The sequence below is a fragment of the Oncorhynchus tshawytscha genome, linkage group LG33 (genome assembly GCF_018296145.1).
Source record: "Oncorhynchus tshawytscha isolate Ot180627B linkage group LG33, Otsh_v2.0, whole genome shotgun sequence".
In the NCBI taxonomy this organism is placed as follows: domain Eukaryota; kingdom Metazoa; phylum Chordata; class Actinopteri; order Salmoniformes; family Salmonidae; genus Oncorhynchus; species Oncorhynchus tshawytscha.
Window position 1 is genome coordinate 41250595 of NC_056461.1, and position 18088 is coordinate 41268682.

The window sequence follows — 18088 nt, forward strand, 5'->3', positions numbered from 1 at the left end:
TTGGTTCCAGGTAGAACACTTTTGGGTTCCATGTGTAGAACCTTTTCCACTGAAGGTTCTACAATGGAACCCAAAAAGTTTCTATATGGAACTTAAAAAGATGATTCTATGGGGACTAGGGCTGACCCCAATTAGTCGACTGGTCGATTGTTTGGTCCTTAGGCTGTTGGTCGACCGAGATTGTTTTAGTTAAGTAGTAACATATATCTATATTTGCGCCCATCTCAGTGAACTGATCCATTGCGGAGGCCTAGAATAAAAGCCTATTTCTGCTTGATCTGAAATGTGGTGGGAGGCTCCATATGGAGGGTGTGACGTAATGGTGGACCCCCTAGAGACACCGAGAGGTCAATTCCGGCTCTGTACCACATTACCATGCGCCTCCCAAATGTTGGAAAAATGCGCAGGGCTCTGTGTAGCTCTGCATTGACATGATTGGTTGACGGTAGGTGGGGGCGGTACTTCCTGTAGAAAACACATACTTCGCTACTTTGACAACAGCTCTGCACTGTTCCCTGAAGCGTGAACACCCTGACTACTGCCGAGGCAACGTAAATGCTGCACGACCAATGCTGGCGTGGGGATTGACCATGTGTCCAGAGGCACAATACACACTTCTCTCTCCAGAATGCGCTCTCTCTCTCGCCAGTTGTTCACGTTCATTGTTTCAGAACTTTATTGTGTGAATTGTTTGATTTTTAAGTCTATATTAATTCCCCATTGCATATATCACCAGTAGTATATTTACCGTTAATTCCTATAGTTTCTAATATTCTACAATGTTTGTTACTTTTTGTATATTTTACTTCCTTTTTCTCCCCAATTTTGATCTTGTGTCATTGCTGCAACTCCCCAATGGGCTCGGGAGACGAAGGTCGAGCCATGCATTCTCCAAAATATGTACCACCAAATCACGCTTTTTAACACTTTCCAGCTTAACCGGGAAGCCAGCCGCACTAATGTGTCTGAGGAAACACTTCAACTGACCAGAGTTTTTCCTGTAGGCGCCCGGCCCGCCACAAGGGGTCACTAGAGCGCGATGAGCCAAGTAAAGCCCCCCTTGGCCAAAACCCTCCCCTAACCCAGACAACACTGGGCCAGTTGTGCGCCACCCTATGGAACTCCTGATCACAGCCGGTTGTGACACGGCCCGGGAATAAACCCGGGTCTGTAGTGATGCCTCTCAGTGCCTTAGACCCCTGCGCCACTCAGCAGTGGCGGTTTAAACTTTGGTTACGGTAATTTATGTTAATGTATTCAATATTATTATTCCAGTCTTCTGATTGGCTTAACGCATCACCACGAATGACCTGTGGAGCTTTGCAAAGTAACATTTTCTTCACCTCAAACGTCAAGCAAACAAAGACTGTTTTTACATCCATAGAATAACAATAGATCCTCCGTGTATCTGAAATATGTTTCTAGCTGTCTCCCTTTCCATAACCCTGATTACTTCTTATCAGTTCTTGAGTTGGACTGAAATAGGTTCTGTTACTCATTTTGCGTGCTGGTACTGTTTATATTTAGATGCAGGAGATCCACAATACTTTTGAGCTAATATTCTATAAGAGGAACCGGTGCTCGAGCAGTAGAAAATTTGAGGTGCCGGTACCCCGCTCCGGTGAACTCCTGCCCAAGTCAAGCACTGTTTCTTATCCCTTGTGGCCCAGAATATTTTATACAATGTTGCAAGTTCGCCAGTGCAAGCTTCAGGCCTGACCCAAGTAAATAGTTGGTGCGGTGTTTAAAGTTGGTTGCAGACAGGCCGTGTGTAGCCAATGTGATTTATAGGATATTCATTTAGGTAGAATTTTGATTAACCATGTGACAATGATTTTGAGATATGAAGGCGTTATTGTAAATTAAACGAAACTGTCGTGAAAATTTGCGTGTGAAAACCGCAACTGGTAGAGCGGCAGAAATGGTAAGATAAATTTTAAATTCAACATGAGAAAGCTTGCAGACTCCTCGTGTAGCCTACTACCGGCATCTTCAGGAGAGTAATGGCAGAATACCGGCATCTTCAGGACAGTAATGTCAGAATCTGCGAAGGCCAGCAGGAGAGGTGAAGAGGATAGTTATTTTTCATCTGGTTATCTAGATCTCTGGTTCCCTCTTGAGGCATTTGTCTTTCTTCAGCAAACTATGCGCTTAAAGCATCAGACAAGCTCAATGCATATAGTTGATTTCATTAAAACACATAGGGTGACTATACATGGAAAAATGCACTTTTAAATATTTTGACCAATCGATTGGTCGAACGAACAGATCACATTCGGTTGACCAAGATTTTTTTTTAAATGGGGACAGCCGAAGAACCTTTATTTTCTAAGTGCACACCCACCACACACACACTCTCAACACTAACCAACCCCCCCCATGTGTGTGTGTCTCCAGGGAACCTTCCAGACCCAGGCAAGGCCCAGGACTTTGTGAAGAAGCTAGCCCAGGTCCTGGATGATGATGAGCGGATCAGAAACCAACTAGAGACCCTGGTCTCACCGGCCTGCTCCTGCAAACAGGCCCAAGTCTGTGTGGTGAGTAGAGAGAGCGTGTGTGTGCGATTGCATATGTGTTTTTATTACTTATCCGCCTGGCCGTCCTCTGCAACGTGACCCGCCTGGCCGTCCTCTGCAACGTGACCCGCCTGGCCGCCCTCTGCAACGTGACCCGCCTGGCCACCCTCTGCAACGTGACCCACCTGGCCATCCTCTGGAACGTGACCCGCCTGGCCATCCTCTGGAACGTGACCCGCCTGGCCGTCCTCTGTAACGTGACCCGCCTGGCCGACCCTCTGTAACGTGACCCGCCTGGCCGACCCTCTGTAACGTGACAGGATCTAACCCCAGGCTGTAGTGTCGCCCCGACTGCTGCTCCACCCAGGGGCCCCCGTTACTTATCCTCCTACAGAGAGACTTCACTAGGAAACCAGGCAGTCCTAAACAGCCTAGTAACTTGTGTGTGTGTGTGTGTGTGTGTGTGTGTGTGTGTGTGTGTGTGTGTGTGTGTGTGTGTGTGTGTGTGTGTGTGTGTGCGTGCGTGAGTGAGTATACTGTGTGTGTGCCACGGTTTTCCGTCAGCCGGTATTAGCCGGCTTGTGGCCGGAATATTTTTGGTTTGTTGAAAAGCCGATAAAGTAAATTGGCAATTGTCCGGTAGAAGAAGGAAAACAATCCCATAATGCTTTTAGCCTGTTCATTAACACCAGTCCATGGAAAGACATTTGACCGGCCATGCCTATTGGTCTATAGGATAATTTGCATAATATAGTGGATTTAAATTGGTGCGTGTGTATATTCGTTACGTATTTTATTTTCCACACACTCGCAGCATACAGATACAGAACCCTTGGAGTGTAAAATCTGTCAGACAGCGAGAGCTGTTGCTACAGCCTCTCAGACAGCAAATGTATCGGCAACAGAAGGCAGGCTTCATCGCCGCGTCACACACCACTTTGCAATGAGTTGGAGGCAGTACGCATTTTGAAAACATATACTGAAATGTTGGAAACCTGGACCTTTTTACAACATATTATGAGGCATGTTTTTACCTTGCTTCAAAGTAGCAAAATCAGAAATGTTCTTTCATTGTCTTGTAACCAAAAGAACACTCCTAGTCATATTAGCATCCCGTGCTAGTTGTTGATAATCCTAGTCATATTAGCGTCCCATGCTAGTTGTTGATAATCCTAGTCATATTAGCGTCCCATGCTAGTTGTTGATAATCCTAGTCATATTAGCGTCCCATGCTAGTTGTTGATAATCCTAGTCATATTAGCGTCCCATGCTAGTTGTTGATAATCCTAGTCATATTAGCGTCCCATGCTAGTTGTTGATAATCCTAGTCATATTAGCGTCCCATGCTAGTTGTTGATAATCCTAGTCATATTAGCATCCCGTGCTAGTTGTTGATAATCCTAGTCATATTAGCATCCCATGCTAGTTGTTGATAATCCTAGTCATATTAGCGTCCCATGCTAGTTGTTGATAATCCTAGTCATATTAGCATCCCGTGCTAGTTGTTGATAATCCTAGTCATATTAGCATCCCATGCTAGTTGTTGATAATCCTAGTCATATTAGCATCCCATGCTAGTTGTTACATCTTACATCTCCCCTCTTTCTACATTTCAATGGACATAAAACCGCTCATTTTGGACAAGTGTTTTTCTGTTAATTGCATTATGGAACGAACATTTGTGCGTAGCCTACTGCCTTGCGTAGTTGATAATATGAAGCTGTTGCATTTTTTGCGGGTTTTTATTATTATTATTTTTTTTTCATATCTTTTTTTAAAATGTAGCCTAGGCTGGTTGTATGAATTTGGGATCTATCGTCCCACAACTGTCCCAGAGTCTGTTTGGTATCATTTGTATTTCTCGACAAGTTGACCAATAGAATAGGGAAACGTTTCTATATTATGAGGGATAGTAGATTGACATAGGCTAGTGATTTTGCTGTCCGTTACTCATCTTGATGGCCGAGGGGAAAATGTGGGCATCGGACTTTTAGTAAGAAGGGATCTCACATTGTTGCATCCTCGACTTGCATGTTCTGTTGAAGATGAGTTACCATGAACTAAATGTCGTTCTGAACACCCGCGGGTGGACGCCATAATCAGGTTAATCAATGCATATGGGTCCGGCAAAATAAAATGCTGCCAGTCAGATGTCTGACGCCACATTTCCCTAACAGAAACCGTGTGTGTGTGTGTGTGTGTGTGTGTGTGTGTGTGTGTGTGTGTGTGTGTGTGTGTGTGTGTGTGTGTGTGTGTCCTCCAGAGAGACATCACTAAGAAGTTAGGCAGTCCTAAACAGCCCAGTAATCCCTTCTTAGAGATGGTCAAGTTCCTGCTGGAAAGAATTGCTCCTGTTCACATCGACACAGAGTCTATCAGGTAATACACACCCCAACACACTGACACACACTTACACACACACACACACACTCTACTGCACAACCCCAAACGCACAAGGTGATTGATCTATGATTTGCTTATGTTGTGTTTTTCTCTCTAACGCCCTCTCTCTCCCTCTCTACTTCCCTCCCTCTCTCTTCATCCCTCTCTCTCCCTCTCTCTTCATCCCTCTCTCTCCCCCTCTCCCCATCTCTACTTCCCTCCCTCTCTCTCCCTCTCTCTCCCTCTCTCTCCCTCCCCCTCTACTTCCCTCCCTCTCCCTCTCTACTTCCCTACCTCTCTCTCAATCCCTCTCCCTCCCTCTCTACCTCCCTCTCCCGCTCTACCTCCCTCTCCCGCTCTACCTCCCTCTCCCTCTCTCTCCCTCCCCCTCTACTTCCCTCCCTCTCCCTCTCTACTTCCCTCCCTCTCTCTCCATCCCTCTCCCTCCCTCTCTACCTCCCTCTCACTCTACTTCTCTCCATCCCTCTCTACTTCTCTCCATCCCTCTCTACTTCTCTCCATCCCTCTCCCTCTCTACTTCTCTCCATCCCTTTCCCTCTCTACTTCCCTCCCTCTCCCTCTCTCCATCCCTCCCTCTCTCCCTCTCTCCATCCCTCTCTCTCCATCCCTCTCTCCCTCCCTCTCAGTGCTCTGGTAAAGCAGGTGAACAAGTCGATAGATGGAACAGCTGAGGATGATGAAGAGGGAGTTCCTACCGAACAGGCCATCAGGGCAGGACTGGAACTACTCAAGGTATCTCTCTCTCTTTTTCTCCTCTCTGGCTTCCTCTGTTTTCTGTCTCTGTTGTCATTCACTTCTCTCATCCCCCTCCCTCCAGGTCCTGTCGTTCACCCACCCGGTGTCGTTCCACTCTGCGGAGACGTTTGAATCCCTGCTGGGCTGTCTCAAGATGGATGACGAGAAGGTGGCTGAGGCGGCGCTGCAGATATTTAAAAACACAGGAAGCAAGATGGAGGAGAGCTTCCCTCACATCAAGTCGTGAGTTTAATGTCAAATGTTTGTGTTACATAGATGTGTACACAGACATATTCACACACACGCACCTACATACACACACACACACCTACATACATCTACACACACACACACACACACACACACACACACACACACATACCTTCCTCGCATCAAGTCGTGAGTTCACGACTTTCCCCCCATTTTTCATTTATTTGATGAACACAAATGTTTACCCATAAAGCTCTCTGATTGTGTTACCTAGATGTTATTATTAGGCTGAAGCCACTGGGATAGTCGCCCACGTTAAATAGTCACAGTCTTTCTATAGATTAGAACGTAAGGAGTCTGCTAATGTCTCCAACAACGGGGTAGGAAGTCTTGCCGCTGTCTTGGCCATTGCATCCCATTGAACAAGCTGCTGTAGTCTGTAGAACAGCCTTCTAGTGTATCAATGTGTATTATAGAACTAGTTGTTTGGATCCTGGATGCTGATTGGTTGATAGACGGAGGAGCCTGTCATCAGTTCCATTTGAACTGTCCAACTGTAACAGGTGTACTGTCCCACAGCCCAGTCAGGCAATTCATAAACCTCATCTCCCCGGGGGGGAAAAAGAGTCTCTTATTTCCCTATAATTCCTCCGTCTAATGCTCTCCTCTTCTCCCCCTAGTGTTCTGCTGCCAGTACTGCAGACCAAAGCTAAGAGAGGACCACCTCGCCAGGCCAAATATGCCATCCACTGTATCCATGCCATGTTCACACACAGAGACACACACTTCGCTCAGATCTTTGAGGTGAGGACCAGTCTGCCTTTTACGATCTAGTAATTTTTCTCCTAATATCTTCACTTCTTCAGCCCTCTTTCCTATCAATCAATCAATAATTTAATAAAATATTATACAAGTGTTATATTATGAAATATTAAATTCCAACCGGAAGAGCGACTAAAAAGCTTTCTTAGTAGTGATTCTCCATTGAAAGTTATTTTTGGGCCGAGGTTTAATCTGTGTCTGGGGAAACCTGCCCTCTTGAAGTTTTACACGTGTCAACAGATGACAAAGTAAACAGTGAAATGTCTTGTCTCTCTCTTCCCAGCCGCTGCATAAAGGCCTGGACCTTGAGGACCTGGATCAGCTGATAACTCCTCTCACTACTCTGGGTCACCTGGCTCTGCTGGCCCCAGAACAGTTTGCTGCTCCGCTCAAATCACTGGTGGCCAACTTCATAGTCAAGGACCTGCTCATGAGCGACAGGGTGGGCGCAGATACACACACAGAACACTTACGTCTTTTCATTTGAGAGGAGAAGCTATCGCAGTGTTCCTGGTTGTAACATCCTCTGTTTATTGTGGTTGTTGTGTAGATCCCAGGTAAGAAGACCACCAAGCTGTGGGTTCCTGATGATGAGGTGTCTTCTGAAACCCTGGCCAAGGTTGGTTTCCCTTCTTCCTCCACCTCCTCCCTCAACCTACCACCTCTCCTCTACCTCCTCCACCTCCTTCCTCAACCTCCCACCTTTCCTCAACCTCCTCCATCTCCTTCCCCAACCTTCCCTCTCTCCTCAACCTCCCCTCTCTCCTCTACCTCCTTCCCCAACCACCCCTCTCCTCTACCTCCTCCACCTCCTTCCCCAACCTCCCCTCTCCTCTACCTCCTCCACCTCCTTCCCCAACCTCCCCTCTCCTCTACCTCCCTCCACCTCCTTCCCCAACCACCCTCCTCCTCTACCTCCTTCCCCAACCTCCCCTCTACCTCCTTCCCCGACCTCCCCTCCTCTACCTCCTCCACCTCCTTCCCCAACCTCCCCTCTCCTCTACCTCCTCCACCTCCTTCCCCAACCACCCCACTCCTCTATCTCCTTCCCCAACCTCCCCACTCCCTACCTCCTTCCCCAACCTCCCCTCTCCTCTACCTCCTCCATCTCCTTCCCCAACCACCTCTCTCCTCTACCTCCTTCCCCAACCTCCCCTCTCCTCTACCTCCTCCATCTCCTTCCCCAACCACCCCTCTCCTCTACCTCCTTCCCCAACCTCCCACCTCTCCTCTACCTCCTTCCCCAACCTCCCCTCTCCTCTACCTCCTCCATCTCCTTCCCCAACCTCCCACCTCGCCTCTACCTCCTCTACCTCCTTCCCCAACCTCCCACCTCTCCTCTACCACATCTCTGCCCCCCCCATAGTTATAGTACTATTTTACTCCAGCTGGATGACAGCTCTCCTATTGGTCTGTTGACAACACTGATGTGAGGTGAAAGAGTAGGGATAATGGAGAACCAATTGTTAGCTAAATGCATTTTCCAAATGCATTTTGTCAAGATGTGTTAGTCAAGAACATAACCACTATTATGTGGTAGTTAGCTCCTTAGCGAAGGCATCATAATGACGAAGGTAATGTTAGTTAGCTCCTTAGCGAAGGCATCATAATGACGGAGGTAATGTTAGTTAGCTCCTTAGCGAAGGCATCATAATGACGGAGGTAATGTTAGTTAGCTCCTTAGCGAAGGCATCATAATGACGGAGGTAATGTTAGTTAGCTCCTTAGCGAAGGCATCATAACGACGGAGGTAATGTTAGTTAGCTCCTTAGCGAAGGCATCATAACGACGGAGGTAATGTTAGTTAGCTCCTTAGCGAAGGCATCATAACGACGGAGGTAATGTTAGTTAGCTCCTTAGCGAAGGCATCATAACGACGGAGGTAATGTTAGTTAGCTCCTTAGCGAAGGCATCATAACGACGGAGGTAATGTTAGTTAGCTCCTTAGCGAAGGCATCATAACGACGGAGGTAATGTTAGTTAGCTCCATAGCGAAGGCATCATAACGACGGAGGTAATGTTACAGCTCTTGCGAAGGCATCATGCTTTGCATCTCCGGACAATGTTAGTTAGGCTTAGCGATGGCATCATAACGGGAGGTAATGTTAGTTAGTTGGCATCATGACGGAGGTAACGTTAGTTGGCATGTTTAGTGGTGCGGTACACAGTCTTGCTGGCACATGCTTTGATCTCCACAATGGTAGTAGGCGCGATGGACCGGGCGGTGCAGTGTTGTGGTAGTTGGCTGTGTGTTGGTGTAGTTGGCTGTGTGGTGCGGTAGTTGGCTGTGTGGTGCGGTAGTTGGCTGGGTGGTGCGGTAGTTGGCTGTGGGTGGTGCGGTGGGGTAGTTGGCTGGGTGGTGCGGTAGTTGGCTGGGTGGTGCGGTGGTTGGCTGTTGGCTGTGTGGTGGTGCGGTAGTTGTCGGTGTGGTGTGGTAGTTGGGTGTGGTAGTTGGCTGTGTGGTGGTGTGGTGCGGTAGTTGGGTGTGGTAGTTGGCTGTGTGGTGGTGCGGTAGTTGGCTGTGTGGTGGTGCGGTAGTTGGCTGTGTGGTGGTGCTGTAGTTGGCTGTGTGGTGGTGCTGTAGTTGGCTGTGTGGTGGTGCGGTAGTTGGCTGTGTGGTGGTGCGGTAGTTGGCTGTGTGGTGGTGCGGTAGTTGGCTGTGTGGATGGGAAATGGCAGAGAGATCTGTTCCTCTAATACAGACCTAATACAGATATCATTTAAGACTAGAGGTTTCAGGAAATGGCAGTTACAGGTTTGTCAACGATGCAAAACGCTCCAACCCCCCCCCCACACACACACACACAACCCAACTTAAACCTACTTCAGCTCCACCCGGTCTGAAAAGCTAAGGTAGAACCCTGATTGTACATTAAAATGTATGTCTAGTTAGCTACTGGAGAGTACCAAGAACAGTCTATAACCTACCATGCCTACTGAGAATGTCTCCTGCCAACATCATGAGGCTAAAAAGGTGCATTTGTGATACATACTAAAATGTCTGCTGTCCCCATTTCAAAGCGAAGGTTTGTAACCTCTCCCTCCTTCCTTCCCACCCTCTCTCTCTCTCTCTCTCTCTCTCTCTGGCTCTCTCTCTCTCTCTCTGTCTCTCTCTCTCTCTCTGTCTCTCTCTCTCTCTCTCTCTCTCTCTCTCTGTGTCTCTAGATCCAGGGTATCAAGTTGATGGTGAGGTGGTTGCTGGGCGTAAAGAACACCCTGTCTAAGTCTGGTAACTCCACTCTGAGGATGCTGACTGCAATACTTCACAGTGATGGAGACCTGACAGAGCAGGGCAAGATGGGGTACACATCACTCACTCACCACACACACACACACACACACACACCCACATCACTCACCACACACACACACACCACACGCACCCACATCACTCAGCACACACACACACACACACACACACACACACACACACACACACATCACTCAGCACGCACCCACATCACTCAGCACACACACACACACACACACACACACATCACTCACCACACACAGCACACACACACACCCACATCACTCACCACACACACACACACACACACACCAGCATTTGCTAGGACTTTGACATACACCTGACACATTCTTCTCTCTCCTCTCATTCTCCACACCTCCTCTCCCTCCCTCCCCCCTCCACAGTAAACCAGATATGTCCAGGCTGAGGTTGGCAGCAGCGTGTGCCCTACTGAAGCTGGCACAGGAGCCCTGCTACCATGAGATCATCACCCTGGAGCAGTACCAACTCTGTGCCCTGGTCATCAATGTAAGAGCACACACACTAAAACACTTTCCACACTAAACACACGCACACATGTCCTGTTCTTCCCTCATTCAAAACACCTATTAATCTCCCTCCCTCCCTCTACCTCTCTCCCCCTCCCCCTCTACCTATCTACCTACCTCTCTCTCCTCTCTCTCTCCTCCCTCCCCCTCTCTCTTTTCTCTCTCCTCCCTCCCCCTTTCTCTTCATCTCTCTCCTCCCTTCCCCTCTCCCTCCCCTCTCTCTCTCCTCCCTCCCCCTCTCTCTCCTCATCTCTCTCTCCAGGATGAGTGTTACCAGGTGCGCCAGGGCTTTGCCCAGAAGCTCCATAAGGGTCTGTGCCGCCTGCGTCTGCCCCTGGAGTACCTGGCGGTGTTTGCCCTGTGTGCCAAGGACCCTGTGAAGGAGAGGCGGGCCCACGCCAGGCAGTGTCTGGTGAAGAACATTACAATCAGGAGAGAGTACCTTAAACAACACGCTGCCGTCAGCGGTGAGGGAGATGGGCACAGTCTCACACACACACACACACACAGTCACACACACACACACACGCCAGGCAGTGTCTGGTCAATAATATCAACATCAGGAGAATGTCCTGGATACTATTTAATCTGCTCTATGAAACCAGACCAGGATACTATTTAATCTGCTCTATCAGACCAGGATACTATTTCATCTGCTCTATCAGACCAGACCAGTCCTGGATACTATTTAATCTGCTCCATGAAACCAGACCAGGATACTATTTAATCTGCTCTATGAAACCAGACCAGGATACTATTTCATCTGCTCTATCAGACCAGACCAGTCCTGGATACTATTTAATCTGCTCTATGAAACCAGACCAGGATACTATTTAATCCAGTCTATGAAACCAGACCAGGATACTATTTAATCTGCTCTATCAGACCAGACCAGGATACTATTTAATCTGCTCTATCAGACCAGACCAGTCCTGGATACTATTTAATCTGCTCCATGAAACCAGACCAGGATACTATTTAATCTGCTCTATGAAACCAGACCAGGATACTATTTAATCTGCTCTATCAGACCAGACCAGGATACTATTTAATCTGCTCTATGAAACCAGACCAGGATACTATTTAATCTGCTCTATCAGACCAGGATACTATTTAATCTGCTCTATCAGACCAGACCAGTCCTGGATACTATTTAATCTGCTCCATGAAACCAGACCAGGATACTATTTAATCTGCTCTATCAGACCAGGATACTATTTAATCTGCTCCATGAAACCAGACCAGTCCTATGCCTTCCAAGTGCTGTGTGTAGTGTATGTAGTATGTAGTGTGTGGGCAGGGCCAAATGTGAACAATTTTTTATTTTTTTTACCTTGTTGACCTTTTTAAGATTTTTTTACATCACAAAATAGGACGTTGCCCTTTTAAAGACAACTTGTTCTCAAACGAGAGAAGCTATCGATTTAGGCTACATTAGCCCAGACGAATGCTAGGTGTCGTTTTATAGACAGTAGCCTATTGCTAATTTAATACTATGTTCACTGACAAAAACACATTTCCTTCAACTGTGGGGATGCAACGTTTGGTGACAGAATGACGGCACAAACAGAGCCTCAGTTTTCTATGGCAGACTGCGACACAGCATGTCAATTTCAAACTGGAACGTCAAATACACTGAGAAGTTGACCCGGGGGGGCCAGTGACTGACTAGATCCACTGGCCCAATGCATGTGTTTACCTGTCCCAGGCCAGTGACTGACTAGATCCACTGTCCCAATGCATGTGTCTACCTGCCCCAGGCCAGTGACTGACTAGATCCACTGGCCCAATGCATGTGTTTACCTGTCCCAGGCCAGTGACTGACTAGATCCACTGGCCCAATGCATGTGTTTACCTGCCCCAGGCCAGTGGGCCGTTGTTACTGTTGGACCAGGGTGTGTATTAACCTTTCTGTATGTTGTTTTTTATGTATATATTCCAGAGAAGTTGTTCTCTCTGCTCCCTGAGTATGTGGTCCCCTATGCCATCCACCTGCTGGTCCACGACCCAGACTACATCAAGGTCCAGGACATTGAACAGCTCAAAGACATCAAGGAGTGAGTCTGCTGTCATTGTCTGCTGTCATTGTCTGCTGTCATTGTCTGCTGTCCTAGTCTGCTGTCCTAGTCTGCTGTCCTAGTCTGCTGTCCTAGTCTGCTGTCATTGTCTGCTGTCATTGTCTGCTGTCATTGTCTGCTGTTATATATAGTCTGCTGTTAGTCTGCTGTTATAGTCTGCTGTCATATATAGTCTGCTGTCATATATAGTCTGCTGTCATATATAGTCTGCTGTTATAGTCTGCTGTCATATATAGTCTGCTGTAATATATAGTCTGCTGTCATAGTCTCCTGTTATGTCATAGTCTGCTGTTATAGTCTGCTGTTATAGTCTGCTGTTATAGTCTGCTGTTATTGTCTGCTGTCATTGTCTGCTGTCATTGTCTGCTGTCATTGTCTGCTGTCATTGTCTGCTGTTATATATAGTCTGCTGTTATATATAGTCTGCTGTTATACATAGTCTGCTGTCATTGTCTGCTGTCATTGTCTGCTGTCATTGTCTGCTGTCATTGTCTAGTCTGCTGTCCTAGTCTGCTGTCCTAGTCTGCTGTCCTAGTCTGCTGTCCTAGTCTGCTATCATTGTCTGCTGTCATTGTCTGCTGTCATTGTCTGCTATCATTGTCTGCTGTCATTGTCTGCTGTCATTGTCTGCTGTCATTGTCTGCTGTCATTGTCTGCTGTCATTGTCTGCTGTATATAGTCTGCTGTCATATATAGTCTGCTGTCAGTCTGCTCTATAGTCTGCTGTCTATCATTGTCTGCTATATTGTCTGCTGTTATAGTCTGCTGTCATAGTCTGCTGTTATATATAGTCTGCTGTCATAGTCTGCTGTCCTAGTCTGCTATCATTGTCTGCTGTCATAGTCTGCTGTCATAGTCTGCTGTCATAGTCTGTTATAGTCTGCTGTCATAGTCTGCTGTTATAGTCTGCTGTCATTGTCTGCTGTTATATATAGTCTGCTGTCATAGTCTGCTGTCATATGTTATAGTCTGCTGTCATATATATGCTGTCTGCTGTTATATATAGTCTGCTGTCATTGTCTGCTGTCATTGTCTGCTGTCATAGTCTGCTGTCATAGTCTGCTGTCATTGTCTGCTGTTATATATAGTCTGTTGTCTAGTCTCGTAGTCTGCTCGTAGTCTCCTCACATAGTCTGCTGTCCTAGTCTGTCATTGTCTGCTATCATTGTCTGCTGTCATAGTCTGCTGTCATAGTCTCCTGTTATGTCATAGTCTGCTGTCATAGTCTGCTGTCATAGTCTGCTGTCTGCTGTTATAGTCTGCTGTTATATATAGTCTGCTGTTATTGTCTGCTGTCATTGTCTGCTGTTATATATAGTCTGCTGTTATATATAGTCTGCTGTCATTGTCTGCTGTCATTGTCTGCTGTCATTGTCTGCTGTCATTGTCTGCTGTTATAGTCTGCTGTTATAGTCTGCTGTCCTAGTCTGCTGTCCTAGTCTGCTGTCCTAGTCTGCTATCATTGTCTGCTATCATTGTCTGCTGTCATTGTCTGCTGTCATTGTCTGCTATCATTGTCTGCTGTCATTGTCTGCTGTGCTGTCATTGTCTGCTGTCTGTCTGCTGTCATTGTCTGCTGTCATTGTCTGCTGTATTGTCTGCTGTATATATAGTCTGCTGTCGTAGTCTGCTCTCATAGTCTGCTGTCCTAGTCTGCTGTCCTAGTCTGCTGTCATTGTCTGCTATCATTGTCTGCTGTTATAGTCTGCTGTCATAGTCTGCTGTTATATATATAGTCTGCTGTCGTAGTCTGCTCTCATAGTCTGCTGTCCTAGTCTGCTGTCATAGTCTAGTCTGCTGTCATAGTCTGCTGTCTGCTGTCATTGTCTGCTGTTATATATAGTCTGCTGTCATTGTCTGCTGTCATTGTCTGCTGTCATAGTCTGCTGTCATAGTCTGCTGTCATTGTCTGCTGTATAGTCTGCTGTCATTGTCTGCTGTCATAGTCTGCTGTCATAGTCTGCTGTCAGTCTGCTGTCATTGTCTGCTGTTATATATAGTCTGTTGTCGTAGTCTGCTGTCGTAGTCTGCTGTTAGTCTGCTGTCGTAGTCTGCTCTCATAGTCTGCTGTCTGCTATCATTGTCTCTGTCATTGTGTCTCATAGTCTGCTGTCCTAGTCTGCTGTCCTAGTCTGCTGTCCTAGTCTGTCATTGTCTGCTATCATTGTCTGCTATCATTGTCTGCTGTCTGCTGTTATAGTCTGCTGTCATTGTCTGCTGTCTGCTGTCATTGTCTGCTGTCATTGTCTGCTGTTATTGTCTGCTGTCATAGTCTGCTGTCTGCTGTCATAGTCTGCTGTCATAGTCTGCTGTCATAGTCTGCTGTTATAGTCTGCTGTCATTGTCTGCTGTTATATATAGTCTGCTGTCATTGTCTGCTGTCGTAGTCTGCTGTTGTAGTCTGTCTGCTCTCATAGTCTGCTGTCCTAGTCTGCTATCATTGTCTGCTGTCATTGTCTGCTCTCATAGTCTGCTGTCCTAGTCTGCTGTCCTAGTCTGCTGTCCTAGTCTGCTATCATTGTCTGCTATATTGTCTGCATTGTCTGCTGTCATAGTCTGCTGTCATTGTCTGCTGTCATTGTCTGCTGTCATTGTCTGCTGTCATTGTCTGCTGTCATTGTCTGCTGTTATATATAGTCTGCTGTCATAGTCTGCTGTCATTGTCTGTTATATATAGTCTGCTGTCATTGTCTGCTATCATTGTCTGCTGTCATAGTCTGCTGTTATAGTCTGCTGTCATTGTCTGCTGTCATTGTCTGTTGTCTAGTCGTTGTCTGCTGTCATTGTCTGCTGTTATATATAGTCTGCTGTCATAGTCTGCTGTCATTGTCTGCTGCTTATATATAGTCTGCTGTCATTGTCTGCTGTCATATATAGTCTGCTGTCATAGTCTGCTGTCATTGTCTGCTGTTATATATAGTCTGCTGTCATTGTCTGCTGTCGTCTGCTATCGTTGTCTGCTGTGTTTTCTGCTGTTATATATAGTCTGCTGTCATTGTCTGCTGTCATTGTCTGCTGTCATTGTCTGCTGTTATATATAGTCTGCTGTCATTGTCTGCTGTCATTGTCTGTCGTCTGCTGTCGTTGTCTGCTGTCATTGTCTGCTGTTATATATAGTCTGCTGTCATGTCTGCTGTCATTGTCTGCTGTTATATATAGTCTGCTGTCATTGTCTGCTGTCTGTCTGCTGTCATTGTCTGCTGTTATATATAGTCTGCTGTCGTAGTCTGCTGTCATAGTCTGCTGTCATAGTCTGCTGTCATTGTCTGCTGTCATAGTCTGCTGTTATTGTCTGCTGTCATAGTCTGCTGTTATATATAGTCTGCTGTTATATATAGTCTGCTGTCATATATAGTCTGCTGTCATAGTCTGCTGTTATATATAGTCTGCTGTTATATATAGTCTGCTGTCATATAGTCTGCTGTCATAGTCTGCTGTCATAGTCTGCTGTCATAGTCTGCTGTCATATATAGTCTGCTGTCATATATAGTCTGCTGTCATATATAGTCTGCTGTCATAGTCTGCTGTCATAGTCTGCTGTTATAGTCTGCTGTCATAGTCTGGTGTTATAGTCTGCTGTCTGTTGTCTGCTGTCTGTTGTCTGCTGTCCTGTCTGCTATCATTGTCTGCTATCATTGTCTGCTGTTATAGTCTGCTGTCATAGTCTGCTGTTATATATAGTCTGTTGTCGTAGTCTGCTGTCTAGTCTGTCAGTCTGCTGTCTAGTCTGCTGTCATAGTCTGGTGTTATAGTCTGCTGTCATAGTCTGCTGTTATAGTCTGCTGTCATTGTCTGCTGTTATATATAGTCTGCTGTCATTGTCTGCTGTCATAGTCTGCTGTCATAGTCTGCTGTCATAGTCTGCTGTCATTGTCTGCTGTTATATATAGTCTCTGTCATTGTCTGCTGTCATAGTCTGCTGTCATGTCTGCTGTCATTGTCTGCTGTTATATATATAGTCTGCTGTCAGTCTGCTGTCTAGTCTGCTCTCATAGTCTGCTGTCCTAGTCTGCTATCATTGTCTGCTATCATTGTCTGCTGTTATAGTCTGCTGTCATAGTCTGGTGTTATAGTCTGCTGTTATAGTCTGCTGTCATTGTCTGCTGTCTGCTGTCGTAGTCTGCTGTTGTAGTCTGTCTGCTCTCATAGTCTCTGTCCTAGTCTGCTATCATAGTCTGCTGTCATAGTCTGCTGTCATAGTCTGCTGTCCTAGTCTGCTGTCCTAGTCTGCTGTCCTAGTCTGCTATCATTGTCTGCTATCATTGTCTGCTGTCATAGTCTGCTGTCATATATAGTCTGCTGTCATTGTCTGCTGTCATTGTCTGCTGTCATTGTCTGCTGTCATTGTCTGCTGTCATTGTCTGCTGTCATTGTCTGCTGTCATTGTCTGCTGTCATTGTCTGCTGTCATTGTCTGCTGTCATTGTCTGCTGTCATAGTCTGCTGTCATAGTCTGCTGTCATAGTCTGCTGTTATAGTCTGCTGTCATAGTCTGCTGTTATAGTCTGCTGTCATAGTCTGCTGTTATAGTCTGCTGTCATAGTCTGCTGTCCTAGTCTGCTGTCCTAGTCTGCTGTCATAGTCTGCTGTCCTAGTCTGCTGTCATAGTCTGCTGTCATAGTCTGGTGTCCTAGTCTGCTGTCCTAGTCTGCTGTCCTAGTCTGCTATCATTGTCTGCTATCATTGTCTGCTATCATTGTCTGCTGTCATAGTCTGCTGTTATAGTCTGCTGTTATAGTCTGCTGTTATAGTCTGCTGTCATTGTCTGCTGTCATTGTCTGCTGTCATTGTCTGCTGTCATAGTCTGCTGTCATTGTCTGCTGTTATATATAGTCTGCTGTCATTGTCTGCTGTCATAGTCTGCTGTCATAGTCTGCTGTTATAGTCTGCTGTCATTGTCTGCTGTCATTGTCTGCTGTCATTGTCTGCTGTCATTGTCTGCTGTCTCTGTATTGTCTGCTGTCATTGTCTGCTGTTATATATAGTCTGCTGTCATAGTCTGCTGTCATTGTCTGCTGTTATATATAGTCTGCTGTCATTGTCTGCTGTTATATATAGTCTGCTGTCATAGTCTGCTGTCATTGTCTGCTGTTATATATAGTCTGCTGTCATTGTCTGCTGTGTCTGCTATCGTTGTCTGCTGTCGTTTTCTGCTGTTATATGTAGTCTGCTGTCATTGTCTGCTGTCATTGTCTGCTGTCATTGTCTGCTGTTATATATAGTCTGCTGTCATTGTCTGCTGTCATTGTCTGCTGTCGTCTGCTGTCGTTGTCTGCTGTCATTGTCTGCTGTTATATATAGTCTGCTGTCATAGTCTGCTGTCATTGTCTGCTGTTATATATAGTCTGCTGTCATTGTCTGCTGTCATTGTCTGCTGTTATATATAGTCTGCTGTCGTAGTCTGCTGTCATAGTCTGCTGTCATAGTCTGCTGTCATTGTCTGCTGTCATAGTCTGCTGTTATTGTCTGCTGTCATAGTCTGCTGTTATATATAGTCTGCTGTTATATATAGTCTGCTGTCATATAT

The 18088-nt window shown here is 46.3% G+C and overlaps 1 protein-coding gene across 1 annotated transcript in view; it reads left to right on the forward strand.

Annotated features, from left to right (window-relative positions):
* pds5b (PDS5 cohesin associated factor B) overlaps positions 1 to 18088 on the forward strand; it is a 97490-nt gene that overhangs the window by 52276 nt on the left and 27126 nt on the right. Inside the window, exons 16-26 of the mRNA XM_042311628.1 lie at positions 2398 to 2537; positions 4780 to 4895; positions 5546 to 5651; positions 5737 to 5897; positions 6545 to 6668; positions 6970 to 7128; positions 7237 to 7305; positions 9852 to 9988; positions 10341 to 10464; positions 10747 to 10951; positions 12427 to 12541. Of these exons, the coding sequence (XP_042167562.1) occupies positions 2398 to 2537; positions 4780 to 4895; positions 5546 to 5651; positions 5737 to 5897; positions 6545 to 6668; positions 6970 to 7128; positions 7237 to 7305; positions 9852 to 9988; positions 10341 to 10464; positions 10747 to 10951; positions 12427 to 12541 (1456 nt within the window). The remainder of the gene's footprint in view (positions 1 to 2397; positions 2538 to 4779; positions 4896 to 5545; positions 5652 to 5736; positions 5898 to 6544; positions 6669 to 6969; positions 7129 to 7236; positions 7306 to 9851; positions 9989 to 10340; positions 10465 to 10746; positions 10952 to 12426; positions 12542 to 18088) is intronic.